The following is an 18,153-nucleotide window of genomic DNA, read 5'->3' on the forward strand; positions in this document are numbered from 1 at the left end:
AAAAAAAAAAAACCTACAAAAAAAACAAAACAACAAAACACCTCTACACAAACGTGTGATCAGAGCAGAGTGAGGAGCTGTGATTCCCAGCAGAGAGCAGGGCTGGGGGCAGAGCAGAACCCCATCTTGCTCAGCTGTATCTAAATAACCCCAAACTGACAGCAGGGCAGAGAAAACACCTTAATCACTGCAGCTAAATCCACCTGTGGCCATTAATCAGGCTCCTAAAAATATATTGCCATGTTTAATCCCAAACCGCGAATTTACCAACTAAAGAATTATCAGAATAAACACTTCTGAAAGAAAGGACCATTCAAATCACTCCTGTATACCAACAGACCTCAAAAACTGCTCCAAAGGTGATTTTTTTTTTCTTGCAGACCAAATGAAGCCTACTAACAACAGCCTGATTTCCTTAAGGACCCTTCAGGAGTAGCATGAACATTTCTCCCTCCCCCTCAACCCCATATATCACCCAATTGGTTAAGATCAGACTTCCAAAGGACGTATAAAATAACATAAAAAGATTTCCAAACTCCATCCATTGTGGCTTAGCAGCCTTTCTATGTGTATATCTTCCCCTGTAAAACCAGTTAGAGTTTGACAGGAGAAATGCAGAATAGCACTGTTTTAACCTAATGAGCTTTAACGTGCGCTCATCGTGTTTGGCAGGAAACATGGGAGAGGTGAACAGACTTCTTTTCCTGATTGCTCCAAGCTTTGTGTCTATTATATATGGTAAATTTGCATTAAGCAGGCCGGTGCCATCAGCAGTGTATTTCTTATTGCAGATGCCCCATCCCTGGAGGTGGCCAAGGCCAGGTTGGATGGGGCAGTCTGATCTAATAGATGGCAGCCAGACTATAGCAGGGGGGGTGGAACTAAATGATCTTTAAAATCCCTTCCAATTTAAGCCTTTCTATGATTCTAAGAAGCAATGAGGGAAAGGATGTCACCTCCTCTCCCGGCAGTGGAAGGAGCAGGTGGGACACATCACTGCTGTGCGTGCACCAGGTGCATCCCACCCCACATAGAGCTCTATCCCAACCACTGCCATTGCACGACAAGCAGTTTTTGGGTGATGTTTGTCTCCATTGCTTGGGCTCAAGTAGCGGTCAGTACCCATTTTTCTGGAAATTGCTGCTGAAAGACAAACATTGCAGTGGGGGATGATCAACTGAAAGAGGCTGAATGGATGAAAGAAAGGGGAAAGGAAGGGTGATACAGCATCTGAGCAAGTGGCGTGGGGACAGAACGAACATGTCATTGCTAAATATATGCTTTGGATTGATTTCATTTTTAACTTCAGGCTAAGCTAAGGGCCAGCACAGCTGATAGGGAAGGATTTTGCTTTCCCTTTCCTAAACTTCTAATAATTCTTGCAAAGCATTTAGAAAAAGCTGAGCTGCTCGTGCTTCCTGAGCTGCAGCAAACACACAAGGTAGATGTGGCACTGAGGGACACGGGCAGTGGGCATTGTGGGGATGGGTTGATGGTTGGATTTGGGGATTTTAGATGTCTTTTCCATCCTTAATGATTCTGATTCCACGCACTCAGAAAGAGACTTCATAGGTATCTGCTGCAAAAAAGCTATCTGCCAGAGGACTTTAATGATTATCTCAGCTTACTCTAGGATAAATCTCTCATCTTTTTTCTCCTCTCTTATAAAAATAATAAAACACAGAGGGTCTTCTGTTAGAAACTCATCCTGTTGAATCTCTTCCCTTGTTTCTCCAGCAGCCTCCAGTGCCGGAATAATGCAGGCAGTCCCATGCACAAGCAGATGCAGTAGGAGCTAAGGATGCTCACACTGTGTCTGCTTGGTGTCAATTTTTGGAGTTTACAGTCTCTGTCCAATGTGCAGTGCTTTCACCTCAGTGTCAAATCCATCCCCTCTGCCTGTCCCAATGGAGCTGAGTTTGCTGATTCTAAGCTGCGGGGAAGCTGACTGGAGTACTTGTCACTAGAAGACAAGACACATGCTCAAATCCCTTTTCTAATACTGCCTACTCAGCCTTCCCTCCTCCCCTCAGGCTTTAATCCAGGCAGCAAGTGAGAAGGAAGGAGCAGGCTTCCTTACCCATACCTGACATCACCATTGCCCAACCTGGGTACCAGGAGAGGACGGTCCTGTTGACACAGAGGAGCACGTGCATCCTCTCCCTGCTCCATGTGGCAGAGATGGGATTGCCTTGGCCAAGCCCATGCAACCTCCCAGTGCTTCTTCTCCCACCAGTGTGTGCTGGGTTAGAGAATGTGAGCAAAAGGAAATGTTGTCTCCAAAGAGCCAAAGGTTTAAAGGACTCCCACCACATAGCAAATTATGTTGTCTTTTCATCCCTCTCTCAAGACACTCAAGTAGACTTAACAAGCCAGTTGGGACTGGAATGAGAATATATCCGGATCTAATGCTTACTGTAAGCAAAAGGTGGATTACAAAATAGCCTGTTTGGTTTTAATTATTGGTGTGTTTGAGCTAGAAAAACCTTCACAGAATTGCACGTTGTTTGTCATGGATGGAAAGAGGATGAACTATTGGGCAGTGGGATTAAAAACAGTAATTACTCACTCCAGGCATGACCTTTGTTTTTCCTTCCAAGAGTACAGTACGAATTTTTCAGAGCTTGTGCTGTGGTAAGGGCAGGAAGAGTTGGAAAGATGGAAGGGATCAAGATCTTCTTCCTAGTTCTGCCATAAGTCACTTTGCTGTTCCTCAGTTTCCCTGTTGCCTTAGTGCTCCAATTCTTGAACAGGATTGAATGAACCATGTGCAGCTGGCAAAATGCAGCTTACTGCAGTCCCAGCCACGGAGGTCAGCCAGATCCAAAGTCTGGGAGATGTTGGCTGAAGTTGCCCAACACTCCCTGTTCTGCCTTCGCCAGCCTCTCCTGTGAAAAGCCATGACTACCTCAGCAAAGAGAGATGAATGCTCTTCATAAGGCTACTGCTAGCCAAAGCACAACAAGATGGGGAGAATTCCTTGCAAGGCTGTGTGCTTTGGACCCCTATAAAGCCTGAGCGGGTTGCTGTACCCCTGGCACCCATGCCTCCCCAACTTGCCCCGCTCTCCCCTCCCCAAGGATCACCAGGGAAAATGCCTCCTTGCACTATTTTCAGTGCTCTCCTTCTACCACCCAGGAGGAATTATCTGCCTACTTCAGCCCTCCGTTAATCCCTAAATTGCATCCGAACGGCGAAGCTTAGTTTATTCCCATTTCATCTGCTAGTCTGAGTATTACGAAGGGATGAAATGGGCATGCAAAGTGGCGCTTTTATTTTCAAGAGCAGTAAAAAGTGTTTTATTTTTAGGATGCTCTTATTGAGGAAAGAATCTCTGGCAGGTCTTATCTCGCGGCTAATAATAGTGACCTCGCGTGCCCTGAGCAGTGCTGGCGTTGCCTCCTGCCTTCCCCGGCCGCCTGCTTTACATGCATTGCTTCTCATCAGCTCCTTAGAGGCTCTGAAATTACTGAGTCTAATAATCTAATAACAGAATTTGCTCACAATTGTTAACAGCTTCTGTTCTGTGTTATTAGTGACGGCGTAGCATTCGTAATTAGAGAGCCTAAATGCATGCTGCGAGCAGGTTTTCTCTGCTGCCTTAGAAAGCCATCCCTGTGTTACTTTTTTTAATATCCATTTGGAGATCCTGAGAGAGGGCAGCACCCTTTTAGATGTAACCACCTGTTCAGATGTAAACTATCTGTTTACAAGCAGTTTGTGCTGTTAACTTCATTATAAATTTTACTTGCTACACACAGAGCATTTTCTTACACAGGTTGTTGATAGCAAATAAGTCAGATTCTGAATTCATTTTGCATTAGCATTAAAAACTAGTGTGATTCCACCAGTGACAGTGGTGCTTCTCCTGGCTTGTGGTCACCGTTTGTCCCTACACACATCAGTACCTGAGCACACCAAGTGCATGTCATAAAAGCACATATTGAAGTTTGTGTCTTTTCTTAAGGCAGAATTTGCTGGAGCTGTTACACTCCAGCGTGGTGTTCCTGCAGCTTGTCATCAAAACGAGAAGCATGCTTGAGAAAGTATAAATAGAAATTCATTTTAGTAATGCAAATCCTGCAGTCCTATTCTGGGCAGGGAAAATCCCTGTATCATTTTTTTAAAGAGGTGTGATGGTCTTGTTTTAAGGCAGGGTTTATTGGGGATTCACTCAACCCATGCATTATGGTGGAGGTTCTCCCCACCATTTAAATATATTTGTCTCTGATCAACATGACCTTTTTGTGCTATAAATCCTTGCAAATTACTTTGGGGTATGGCCACCTCCACTTACTCTGTCATATTTATTTAAGCATTTTTTTTACCAATAAGTCCCCTCTTTTCTTTTTTTCCTACACTGCAACGGGAAAATAATAAAGCGAAGAGAAACAAAGTTTTGGAACTAGGTGATCTTATAGGTCCCTCCCAACCCAAACCATTCTATGATTCTATGATTTAATTATTCTTTTTCCCAAATTGCCACATTGAGTATGTCCATTGGGATTTCCCTTGTATAAATGACCCCAATCTGGTTTTGAAGTCATTTATACATTGTGCACTCATTTCTGCACTTATAGTTGAGGCATTGTACGAAATGGTGCATCATTTTGCTTTCTGTAAACTTGTTGCTTTCCTGGGTGTTTGAATCTACCTTTACTGCATAGAATAGGACTCAAGGAATGTAGAAACTGTACCTACAGGAAAAGTAAGGAAAATAAAGTCCTGATATCCAGACTATACTTAAAACACCCCAATTTCTATTGTTTATTGCCTTCTTTTGATTTTAAATCATCCATCTCAGTATCTTAAATCTCCCGTATGTATCTTGCTTCTCTGCGTAATGACTTTGCAATGCCTTCTTTCCATTAGTTGGCGAACACCAGTTGACGGGGCACAAAGTAGCAGTAAAAATCCTAAACAGACAGAAAATACGCAGCCTGGATGTGGTTGGGAAGATCAAACGAGAAATTCAAAACCTAAAACTCTTCCGGCACCCTCATATTATCAAACTGTAAGTACGTGTTCTGCCACACATTCAGCTTACTCCTCTATCTGCAAAGACTTCACACGTTGACTTGTTTTCAAGAGATGTCTTATAGTTGTACGGAACGGTAGATGTGTGGTCAGGTTTTTGCATGTTGAAGCCAAAATGCTGCTTTTTGAATGTCCTCCTGCTACCTTGTGTGGGGGCACAATCCACACATTGAGGAACTGTAGAAGGTGTTTTTCCTATTGGAGTTCGGGCCATTATAGATAGCGACTATGAGACTTGTCCTTGTGCCAAGTTTTGCTCAGCTAAGCCTGCCCAAATATCCGCTTTTCCATTCAGGAGTCATTATAAAGGTGCACAGAGAGGATCTGTGCTTTCTTGCATTGAGATGTTACGAGGAGTCTCTATGATTCTCCTTTTTTGGGTCAGTATCTCACGACTTGAAGTGATGGAGAATTGTGCCTGAGGAATAACAGCTTGGGCAGGCTCTTAGAGTGAAGCCTTGGCCTGAAGTCAGTAGGATTTATGTTTTCATGGCCTGATTATCCAGAGCTTAAAGGAACACATATTTTTTTATTTATTATTCAGACGTAAGTTTTCAACATTGCCATTCTGATGAACCTGAATTTAAGTTGTAAATCAGCACCTGCGCTCCTGCCTCTGGGGTTCCATCTCAATCCCTGGTTTGTGCAGCCAGTCCACATTAATGAGGCACTCGATAATATCTTTGGCATTTCTATAAAAGAAAGCTGTTGAATGGTAACTGTAAGGATAAGTTGACATTTAGGTCAGCCTTAAAACTGGCATGAGATATAGCAAATACCTGGGACTTAGAGGCAAGGGAAAACAAATTCTCCCTAAGTTAAATAACTAACCATGCAGCAACTGTTGACTTTAGAGTAACTTCAGAGTTCCGTGGATTTATTGGAGAACAGATTGGTATTATTTCATGAAAAAAGCAGCAAGAGTCCTCAGCTGCTCATCCAGCATCCTTCCAGTCTGCACACACATTCATCAAACAGACCATTAAAGCCTGGAAATTAAATTCAGTTGATCAGTCTCCTACGATAAATACTTCAGCCCTGAAATGCACCGACAAAGAGGTGAAGAGGAGTCTATGGCACATGAGGCTCCTCTTTCAAACCCTTGTGGTGTCCCATCACTTTACATATATATACAAGAAATGGTAGTGCTGTTAACTTAGATGTCTGAGTGCGAAACTCTTTAGAAAAGTTAAGTCGATCCTATTGATCTTTAGTGGGACTATCACCAGTTCATTTGATCACCTCTGAAAATGAAGTCTATTTATCTGCTGTGAAAAATGAATAAATAAAATAACAAAAGCAAACCGTGTCTCTGAAATAAATCAACAGGGAGTCTCAGCTGGTGCTGCTATGCATTGCTACAGCTGCTTTGACCTCAGCTCATTGCCGTCAGGTTACGCCGGATGGGAAACTGAAGTGTGTTTGTAGCACTCGGGGATCATTTAGCGGAGGTGGAGGGTAAATTTGCACATCAAGGAGGATATTCTTTTGCTTTCCCTCACATTTATCATTCTAGAATATAGAGGAGCTTAATGTTTGAAGAATGATGTTAATCTTTTGGGGTGCTCATCTTTGTTTCTATGCCTTTCCAAGGTTAGCTCCACCTAGTGTCTAGATTTCCTTTTTTATATCTTCAGTATGAAGGAAACCAAATATACTCCGTTCCCACTCCCATTTTAATGAAGTTTTGACTTCTGAAGACGTTGTTGCATCTTAGCCAAAATGGAAACTTGAATGTCAGGACAGTCTTAAATGCAATAGGGTTATCTGGCAGAGATTCCAGAGGATTATTTAAAAGCCTGAAGCAAAAGGGTGAATCTGTGAAAGAGATCCTTTCATAGACAAGTGAAAGATTATCCTGACGTGCCCCTTGAAATAAGAGATGGCTTTTCAGAAATGGAAAATGGTTATAAACACAAGATCCAAGCATGTGCTTATGTTAAGAGTTGACTTGAAGATAATAATCTGTTTCAAAGCCTTTCCCTTTTTATTAATATATTTTTCTTTGTGTTTTTGAAGGTACCAGGTCATCAGCACGCCAACGGACTTCTTCATGGTCATGGAATATGTATCCGGTGGTGAATTATTTGATTACATCTGTAAGCATGGACGTGTAAGTGCCACTACCACGTCAGCCCCAAACTCTTATGTGGGAAGAGGATGATGTTCAGAAGTAAAACGGCTGCTAAAGGGAAGATAGCTGAGGTTTAGGCCCAAAATAGAAGTTGCTTCACAGCAATCCCATCTGGAGAGTCTCATACTCACACATAAGTTGTGTGCCATTTTTTTTTTTTTTGCAATGTTCCATGATGTATTTCGATATGCAAACCAAAATATCCAAAGTTAATGTGTTGCTTAGTGAAGACATTTGGAAAACCACCGTATCTTTTTATTTTTTAGCTATAGGTTGCCTATCCAAGCCCCTGGTTCAGCAGCAGATTTATGTGCATGCAGGGCATTGGAGCAGGGGAGCACTCAGTGTGGTCTCCATCCCAGTCATTCTCCTCCTCCAGACTCCCCTTTGGCTCCTCATCAGGCCTTTTGAAGACTTTTTAAGGATGTGGCTTGTCTGAGCAGCATTTTCAAATGTCAGTATTCTTACTGGGTATAAGTCATCAGAGGAGTAGGCTGAGCACTTGAAACATGATATTATGGTTATTGTGGACATTCTCGTGGGTAGGAAGCAATCAGGGGGCTAAAAAGGACATCCAGAATCGTGCCTTAGGTGAGGGATCAGCCCAGTGTATATATCTTCTCTATACTACAAAAAGTCAGTAATTGTCTTAGATTAGTGCACTGGTTGATGGAGCCTAACTCCATTTACTTTTCTACATACAGTTCTTATTTCCAGCTCATCTTGCTCATTTGGATCTTTTCAGTGACCGATTTGCATCCCATCTGAACTCCCATGTTCAGAAACTATTTTTCACACAGGGAAAAACAAAACAATCAGTCTCCTGATCATTTTATATGTAGTTTTTCTGTCTGTAGTATCATTGCTATGTTCCACTTTTGGCTTTTTTTTTCCCCAAAGCAACCTTCTCCACTCGTCCATGAAGAACTGTTCCCCATGCTAACCTCTGTGGTGTTTTGACATGGTTAATGGCCATGGTGGTGATGGGTTGATGGTTGGACTAGATCATCTTTAAGGTCTTTCCCAACCATAATAATTCTGTGATTCTGCATACAATGTGCAAAAGAAGTGGTCCCACTGGGAAACCAGTGCCTGATAGGTGGCACCAGTAGGCTCTCCTTGATGGCTCAGCCAAATTTATTTTCTAATTTCACCTCATTACCGTCAGCTCTGGGCTACATCATTTGAAAACACTCACTTACGAGGGGGAAATCTATTCGACAGGGGGAAATCTACTTTATTTGCTGCTCCTGGTTCCAGCACGGTCACAAGCATGCTCTAATTTTATCTCCACACCGTGGAACACTTTTGGCTCCTTGCTAAGGCAAACCTCCCCTGCCCGGCCCCACATGCCTTCAGAACTGTTTCCCCTTGCATCTGTAGGTTGAAGAGGCGGAGGCTCGACGCCTTTTCCAGCAGATTCTCTCCGCAGTGGATTACTGTCACCGACACATGGTTGTCCACAGGGACCTGAAACCAGAGAACGTGCTGCTGGACGCACACATGAATGCGAAGATAGCCGATTTTGGTATGTGACCCCAACAGCATTCCAGAAATGCAGCCAGCTCCAAGCCGCTTGCTGGAGCGTGTCTGCGTAGCACGCCTTACAAAACCCAGAGTCTGTTTTCATAACCACTTGCAGTTTCTCTACCTGAAAAGCCCACAGTTATAAACACTGGCCTCTTAGCAAAAGCAGGGATTACTTATTGTAGGCTGCTTCTGTGCTCGCATTAATAATGGAGAAGGAAGGTCATTTGCAAATCTTCGCTGTGTTTCAGTATAATCACCTAATAGAAGGCTTTAGCTAATTTATGTTTAAGACAGGCTCGGCGCAGTTAATTTCACAGTGAGTTGGCTGCATGTGTTTATTTTCATGTGTGTTCTCCTTAGTATGGCCGTGTGCCTTTGGCCTCACTTCATTTCAGAAATGAACAGTAACAAGAGTCTGTAAGTGGCATTACAGATTGAAACCCGACATAAAAGCTGAGTTTCCAACCCTGTTCTGTTCAGTGCTGTCTAGCAGCGATAAATCCTTTTGAAAATTTACACATTTCACAACCATTATGTTCTCCTAAGAGAATTATGTCTCTTTTCTTCTATGGTAAAGAAAGAAAGTTCTGAGGTTTGCAAGTCAGAGAAGCAAAGTTAGTTTGGAGTCAATGCTACTTGTTTGGAAAGAAAATAAGAGCTATAATAGCAAAGCAGCTCAAAGGTGTCTACTTAGATTACATCAGATTTCTCCCTCCTCTTGCACGATCTCTTCTCTCTGGCTGGATGTCAATACATAGGCAACACCTTGTTTTTAGGATTGTCCAACATGATGTCTGATGGTGAATTTCTACGCACCAGCTGCGGTTCCCCAAATTATGCGGCCCCTGAAGTCATTTCTGGAAGGTAGGACATGCTGCTTCCAATCATGTGAGTGCGTGGTCTTTAAATTTCCTCTTGAGTTTGGAACCTGCTTGTAGTAAAGCAACTGAATGGTTCCAGCCAGTGTTTTGTGTTTGGGTGAGTCTACTGGAAATATCTGAAGGTCTTCTTGCTTTTTGTATTTCTCAATGGCTGTACCAGCTTTGCTAAAGATGTTTACTTTGGAGGAATTATTAACAGCAGATGTTTACTGTGTACATTGCTAATTAAAGGGGATGAAAATTACTCTTTGGATGCAGATACCGAGGTTTCAGAAAGATAGGCTTTTCCACCCCTTTCTCTCCTGCCCACCTATATAAAACACAGTGGGAATGGGGAAAACCACTCATCAAGTGAGCAATCAGTATTCTGTTTAATCACTTCCCTACATTGCTAGACTCTTGTATTGAACATCCTTGTCTTCAGGTTCCATAACTTTCAGGCTTATTTTCATGACAGCAGGTTCAGTGGTGGTAGCTTTGTCTTGAACTGATGAATTGAACTGACAGAACTGCAGAGCAGTGGCATCTCTCAGCTGCATCCTGCCAGGCTGCAGCAGCTGTTTGATACGGGGCATTCTGAACCAGGCTCTAGGGCTGAATTCAGTCTCTCCCCATTGATACAGTCATGCCACCTCCCGTGTTTTACTGTTGAGAGCCTAAATTACATTGATTTTCCTAACTCTCTCTGTATAAGCATAATGGAGTTTACAAATACAGATTTTTGAATTTACAGTCCTCTGCATGGTCCTTTGAACTGCCCATCTCCTTAGCATCCACTCCATCCTTTTGAACCATTCTTTGCATGAGTGCTAGTTTCCATAATCCAGTATGTCTTTGCCTATAAAAATCCAACGTTTTGTTTAATGTTGTGATGATGACATTTTTATGCCTGTTTACACAGGCACATGTGTTGGAACTAGACCAGCATCCAAAAAGCCTGTTGTATCTACAGTTCTACATATGAAAGCAAGTAAATCCTCATTGTCAAGAAGGGCACAAAGCCAGAAACTCTACAGTGACTCAAAAAAATATTATTCCCATGTTTTTTTTTAATACAGGCCAAAATCACTTATTTTTTTTTCAGTTCATATAGGAGACAGAGAGGAACAACCTGCCATCTCCACCAGGGGTAAATGTGCTGGAGGTGGATATAGCTGAGCTGCTCCCAGAGCAGATCCAGTATGTGACACCTTGTGTTTCGGCGTCATAAAAGTGCACCTCATTTGGGCTTAAAAGTCCAAGCACAGTTCAAACAATGTGGCTATCAGCCAAAAAATAGGCATCATCCTATCTGTTGAAATCAGGCATAGACCGGTGGGACTTGGAGCTGACTGGATTAGCAGAATGCCCTGACTTTGCTGCTGTCACTGTTCTCAGTGGGGCAAGTCTCAAACATGAGAGCAGAAATGGTATTTTGTTACTTGGGTAGCATTCAAAGAATGACAGTGTGCGTGCTTTTTGTACACCAGGTGTGCATGCAGCAGAGCTTTTTAAGAGGAGCAAGTGCAGGATGATTAGATTTCATGAATGGACCTCTGTATTGGTTTTTACCAGTCCAAGAGTATCTCCCAGATATCCCAGAAATCAGCAGCTTCAGCAAAAAGCAATGAACCAACAAATCAAGCAGGCAAGCAGCAGCAAAACCCATATATTTGGGGTATCCCGACTTGGTGATGCCAGGAAGCACATTAACAGCTTGTCGGAAGCTGGAGCTCTTGCATACCAGCACACAAACTTCAACTGAAAATAAACACTCAAGAGATATAGTATCTGCTGCTGTTTAATCTGCCTCCGAATGAATAGAAACTGCTGGCTGAGTCCCCCAGCCTCAGGGGCAAGGAAGCAAGCAGCCTGGCAGAGCTCCTGGAAATGCAGGTTTGGGCTTCTTGGTGGGTCTGGTGGAGGTGTTCATTTTCCTGTTCCATGCATCACGAAGGAGCACGATCAACAAAAAGCAGCTCTGCGTCATTCTCCGTCACCCTCGGGTGGGTTTTTGGCTTAGGCAGCCCAAGGGTGCAGAGGAGAACGGGAAGGGTTGTGACCCATTTCTCCTCCCTTGCTTCACACAGGCTGTATGCTGGCCCAGAGGTGGACATCTGGAGCTGCGGCGTCATCCTCTATGCCCTCCTCTGTGGCACTTTGCCCTTTGATGATGAGCATGTGCCCACCCTCTTCAAGAAGATCCGTGGAGGTGTGTTTTACATCCCTGAGTACCTCAACCGCTCCGTTGCCACTCTGCTCATGCACATGCTGCAGGTTGACCCTCTCAAGCGCGCAACCATCAAGGACATCAGGTCAGCCCACAGAGTGGTTTGTAGGAGCTGTCAGTTAATCCAACTGGGTTTGGTCCTGAGGGATTTAAGGAGCCCTCCTGCACCCTTCTGTGCTGATGGTGAGGCGAGTGCTGCCAGCTGGTGGTGGGTGATGATGAACCTGGGCTTGGTGACTTCATTTCTCGGCGGCTTCACCAATACAAGTGAAAATTGGCAATAGGTAGCTTTCTGCAACTTATATGCAGATTATGCTATCTCAATGCATCATAAAGTAGCCTCAAAGATCTGTTAATAGTGCTTAACAAAACCAGCTCTCTCACACAATAATCCTAAGAACTCGATATTCACCAGCCATTTCTCAATACTTTATTTCAAGTACATCTGCCTTTGGATACCAGTTTAGAATAAAAGTGTAGTCGTTGCACTTACTGTCTATCCAATGAGAAAGGAAGAGGAACACAAGAATTACTAGCTAAAATGTCAGACAGTTTAAAATGTCAGGAAATGTCTTTAAATGATGCATTTCTTGTGTAGTCAATGACAGCACTGCCCATGAAAGGGAACAGTTGGGCACTTAAGCAGATATTTGTTCCTTCAGATATCATGAAGTGTTCACGACTGGTAACACAGCTTTGAAACTTTCACAAACAGTAATTTTAAAAATATTGATTTTGTGAAAGTGGAGCCCCATCTGCATTTTGTGGAATTTATAGTAGTCGTTACTATAATGTGCTTTAGCAGGGGGTTGGACTGGATGACCTCCAGAGGTCACTTCCAACCCCTATGGTTCTGTGATTACATGTAACTGGTGTGCTGAGCATATGCATAAACATCACAAGTACTTACAGAACATCATGGGCTGTTAATACTTTTGCAATTGATGGCCTGAATTTAACCATTCAAATAGGATCTGAATTATAAATGCCTTTTAAACTTCACGAGCCCTGAAGAGTAGGAGATTTAGTTATATGTTAGAGCAACAGCATGCATGGCAAGATTACCAACTGATAGGTGGCACCTATAGCCGAGGCTTGCCCTGGCATTTACTTAATTACCATTGACTTCATTGTAAACCGGTGGGAGTTGTGGGCCTGGGTAGCTTTGAAATATAAGAAGGACGTGAAGATATTAGAGAGCATCCAAAAGATGGCTGCAAAGATGGTGAAAGGTCTGAAGGGCAAGGTGTATGAGGAGTGGCTGAGGTCCCATAGTTTGTTCAGCCCGGAGCAGAGAAGGCTGAGGGGAGGCCTTGTGCTGGCTACAGCTCCTCAAAGGATAGTCTCTGATTCCTCTATGAAGTGCTGTGTCTGATGGTGGCCCCTCTCTGCCTTTCCCCAGGGAACACGAGTGGTTTAAGGAGGAGCTGCCCAGCTACCTCTTCCCAGAGGACCCTTCCTACGATGCCACCGTCATCGATGACGACGCTGTTCGGGAGGTCTGTGAGAAGTTTGAGTGCACCGAGTCAGAAGTGATGAACAGTCTGTACAGCGGTGACCCCCAGGACCAACTCGCGGTCGCCTACCACCTTGTCATCGACAACCGGAGGATCATGAACCAAGCCAGCGAGTTCTACCTAGCCTCCAGCCCCCCAACTGGCTCCTTCATGGACGACACCATGCACATCCCTCCCGGTGTGAAGCCTCACCCCGAGCGGATGCCACCCTTGGTAGCAGACAGCCCCAAGGCACGTTGCCCTTTGGATGCACTCAACACCACCAAGCCCAAACCTCTGACTGTCAAAAAGGCCAAGTGGCACCTGGGGATCCGCAGCCAGAGCAAGCCCTATGACATTATGGCCGAGGTGTACCGAGCTATGAAGCAGTTGGATTTTGAGTGGAAGGTAGGAAATGTGCTTTGGGGAGGTTTTCAGTGGTATTTTTTTTATTATGACTTGAGTTGATCAGGCAGGTCAGTCTATATATGGTTACAGCCTCAGCTGTTTCCAAACAAATGCCCACAAGATGTTCTGTATCTGTGCCATTTATTTGTGGTGTGAATAAGCGTGGTTTTGTTTTTTTTTTTTCCTGAATGCCCTAAGCCTCTGTCTGGAAAGATAATTCTGTCTTGTTTAGCTGCAGGGATAAGAGGAGCTGGTCACATTTCTAATTTTAGTGGCTAATTCCCTGCGAGGTCATCTCGAGTGCTCCCAAGAAAAGCATCTCCTGTTATTTCTGCTTGGGTCATAGTAGTTGCATGTCCTGAAATGGCACAGTACATGTCTCTTTGCTCCTACTTATGTGGTGGTTTCACACTGATGGGCAGCTAAGCTCTACCGTGCTGTTCTCTCAATCTCCCTCTTCAAAAGAACTAGGGAAAAAATTCAATGAGTAAAGCTCATGGACTGAGATGAGAACAGGAAGATCACTCACCAATTACCGTCACAGGTAAAACATTCTCAGCTCTTCTCTAAAACTCAGTGCAGTTATAGGTATATGAGCTCTCCTGGCCTTTCACAACAGCCTTGTGCAAGCATCAGCACCAAGAAAGGAGAATTTCTGCTCAGATATTCATCGCCGGAGACAATATCCTCCTTACTCCATGTCCAGAGGATTTTTGCTGTGTGAATGTGTGAATGTCCTCAGCCCTTGGGAAATGCCCAAATTTTGTGCCTGTGCGTCTTTAAAGTCTCACATATCCTCCTTATTTTGATAGCATTGTTATGTATTTAAAGATTAGTAGCACCCAGAACCTGATTTCATGGCACCATCGAGGAGATGGACTGTCTCCAGACGTGTGTGCCTACAAGAGCCAGACATTTGTTGGCTGAATGGTTTTATGGAGAGCTAACAAACCTAACGTATTTCTGGTACAGCTCCACAGATTGATACAACCAACTGCCTTTATGTAGGCAGTGGAGCTTATTTTATATGAGGAGGTTTCACAGCAATCTTTCCCATCCTAAGAATAACTTCAGGCGTGACTCTTAGCTCTTCCATCTGTGCCACCACTTCATAAATATAGCACAGAGAAAGGATCTCGCTGTGAATGAGATGCAGCAGATTGTGGGGTGGGAAGTGGTGAGGGAAAATGCGTAGCACAGCTCAAGACTGATTGACGAACACTGTTTAGTTGTGCTGATGGGAGAGGCTATGATTCCCTACCATCCATCCCGCCTGGCTTTCCCAAGCATGGTCCTGGTATATGGGTCTGGGAGTGGATTCTGGCTCATTTGGCCTTTGTTGCTGTTGAGGGAACAATAATATTGGTTTGGTGCCTGGAGGAGAGGCTGCAACAGCTTCATCTGCCTTCAGGGCTGGTGAATCAGAGCCCCAAGAATTGTTTTCCAAACACAACTGTAAGAGGAAATAGGAGAGGGAGCCGTTTGCTTAATTTTCAAAGAACCGTTCTTTCTAAAATCTGTGTCTTTAAGAAAATAACAAAAGGAAAGGAATGTTGTTCTTCTTGCCTTGAATAGTATTCCCTAAAGCTGGTTGCCCATTGCAGGTGGTGAACTCCTACCATCTCAGAGTGCGTCGGAAGAACCCGGTGACGGGCAATTATGTGAAAATGAGTCTGCAACTGTACCAGGTGGACAACCGCAGCTACCTCCTGGACTTCAAAAGCATTGACGGTAAGCAGGAATTGATGCACTGTGAGATGTAGAACACATTAAACAGCAAGCTTGGAAGTTTTGAGGAAAAATAATAATTCTTTCAGTTCCTGAATGCTTTTGTAGCATGTGATGCTGCTTCAAGTCAGTTATGATCATAAAATATTCCAAGTTGGAAGGAATCCACAAGGATCGCTGAGTCCAACTTCTAAATCCCTTCTGATCCATTCGTCTCCACTGTTACTAGTTCCTTAGTAAAGGGATACCAAACTAATGCTGTTACAATTATTTCTTGCTTTTCCTATTGCCTTAAAGACGAGGTGATGGAGCAGAGGTCCGGCTCATCCACCCCGCAGCGCTCGTGCTCAGCAGCTGGCTTGCACCGGCCAAGATTGAGCATTGATGCTGCAGCAGCCACTGAGTGCCAGTCACTGATGGGGTCCCTGAGCGGCTCCTTCGTGGGCAGCATCTCCTCAGTGCCCCCACGCCTGGGCAGCCACACCATGGACTTCTTCGAGATGTGTGCCAGTTTGATCATGGCTCTGGCTCGCTGAGCCGGGCTCCGGACTCCCAGCACATGGCATTGCACTGTGAGGACCAGCTCCAACGTGGCCGTTCTGTTGTTCTTCTGCTTCCTTCCTTCTCCTCACCGCTCCACAGCCTGCGGCGCAGAACCAGTTCCTCTGTTAAAAGATCCTAAGTGCACTCAAAGGACACAGCCCCTCAAACGAGGCATTGAGGAAATCAGGAATGACTTCGTTTCACTCGTTAGACCAGAGTGAAATATATATGAGCTTTTTTATCCTGAACCCAATGGGATACGTGGGCAGGGCTGTAAAGTAGCAAACATATCATTGACTTTTGGTAGAGAACTCCCTCCTGGTTGATCCTGAATTCACAGAGCCATAGGCAAGCATTTTTTTCCATGGCACACATCGGTTCAGGTTGTACCTCCCATACAGCCCCAAGCAGGGGGAGGACAGGGCTGAACCTCTGGCAATGCTTTCACCCTAAAACAAGCAGCTGCTGCAAGTACCATCCCACCCTCTGTTCTTTTTCCCCTAGTAAAGAAGGGTGAGGGGTGGCATGTGCAAAGCTCCCATTGCAGACATGGGGCAGGATGCTGCTGAGTCCCCCAGATCCAGCGTTGCATCACGGCTTCGGTGCATTTACCTCTCACCTTTCCCATAGGAAGATTTTGCCCATGTCACCACCCCAAAATCTCTGCCAAAGCTGCCTGCCTTCACCTGCCAAGGATCCTGCTGTCCTGATGCAGAACAGGTTGGGACCTTGCTGTGACATGAAGAAGGCAGGGATATCACAAGCATTTCACTGTTTCTTTGCTACTGGCTGTCCGAAGAATAGGGTTTTATATTTTAAGACAAACTATGAGGATTTTTCAGGTTAAAATTCTTGTTATTTGAGGGTAAACTCTAGTGCATGTGTGACAAATCCTTTGTTTAAAAGAATTATTACTTCTCATTGCATAGGCTTAATCTAATGGACAACGTTGGCGTCTGCTTGGCTTTGCTACAGTATTTAATTCCATTTGATTGCAAAGGAACTTAATAGTGTGATCAGTCAAGGAACAAACGCTTTATGAAAACTTTGCCAAAAAATCCTGGGAGGGTTATTTTCTTCCTTTTTTGGTTTTGCTTTAAGAAACAAAACCAAAGGAGAACGTTAGCAACGTTGCTGGTCCCAGGTATGCAGTCGTTCAACTTCAGAAACAACCCTGAACCCATCATTTTGATAGTTTTTATGTCCCTAGAAGTTTTTTGCTAAGGATTGTTTTTTTGTACAGTTGCACTTTAATTTATACTTTCTGAAAGTTTCTATAAGCAGCAAGGAGGAGAATGACACGTGAAACCTTTTGTACTAATTGTCTTAGGTACTGAAGACAACTACGGGATATTTTTGCCATCTACTGGCAGATAAGTGGACATTTTCAGTGTGAAGTCCCCTTTTTTTAAGAACACAATATTGCCTTACTTTTGTTACAGATGACATTTCGATTCTCACTAGTGTGTATTTCCAGCTTCAGTTTTATCAGAAGCCGCACAAAGTAGAAACCTGCCAAAAAAAGCATCAGTTTTGCTGTTGAGTTCTTGTATGCAGAATCCAACTCAGCAGTGTTTGGATTACAAACAGCAGAACAATCTCGTTTTTAAAGGAAACACTGGAAATCTTTGTATTAATCCTAGGTTTTGTAATGGGTTTTTATTATATTATTGTTATGAAATAAATACCGTTGAGTGGAGGACAGCTTTGGTAGTGTACCTGGTAGGCATCAGGCAGTGTGCATCTCCTGTGCTCTAGTAGGAGCAAGAGAGTAGGAGAGGAGGAGAATCCAGACTCTTGCATACAAAAGAACCACTTAGAACCAAATCTGAGCAGTGTCCAGCTCCTTAGCAGCTTTCAGATCAGCGCTGAAATGTCAGCCCAGCCAGGCGAGCAGCATGGGCTGCTTTGGGTGCTGGAGATCAGCCCCTTTGGAAAGGAGCAGGAGAGGGTAGCCGAGTGGCCAGGAAAACAGTCAGAAATTTGGGAGTACCCCTGCTATGAAACATATTTCAATATAAAACGCTGTTTAAGTCATCACTCATAATTTAGCATCTTGCCAAGGTGCTTGTCCTGGTAACAAGTGTGGCCCTGCTGATAATGTATTTGTGTGGAGCATGTAAGGATGTCTTGCCTTAAAATCACCCTTGTCCTCCCCAGCAGGACTAGTGATGTTCAACAGCAGCA

General features: G+C 44.0%; 1 protein-coding gene across 1 annotated transcript; it reads left to right on the forward strand.

The window, feature by feature from the left end:
• Positions 1-4,872: 4,872 nt before the first annotated feature.
• Positions 4,873-17,333, forward strand: PRKAA2 (protein kinase AMP-activated catalytic subunit alpha 2; the record flags this gene model as incomplete). Its single annotated transcript, NM_001303204.1, is given in 8 exon segments — positions 4,873-5,014; positions 7,057-7,150; positions 8,555-8,699; positions 9,478-9,565; positions 11,652-11,876; positions 13,194-13,695; positions 15,300-15,426; positions 15,721-17,333. Coding segments are annotated over 8 exon segments (1,562 nt in total), but the record flags the coding sequence as incomplete, so codon positions are not given.
• Positions 17,334-18,153: the final 820 nt, after the last annotated feature.

This window comes from Meleagris gallopavo, chromosome 10 (genome assembly GCF_000146605.3).
Source record: "Meleagris gallopavo isolate NT-WF06-2002-E0010 breed Aviagen turkey brand Nicholas breeding stock chromosome 10, Turkey_5.1, whole genome shotgun sequence".
Taxonomy (NCBI): domain Eukaryota; kingdom Metazoa; phylum Chordata; class Aves; order Galliformes; family Phasianidae; genus Meleagris; species Meleagris gallopavo.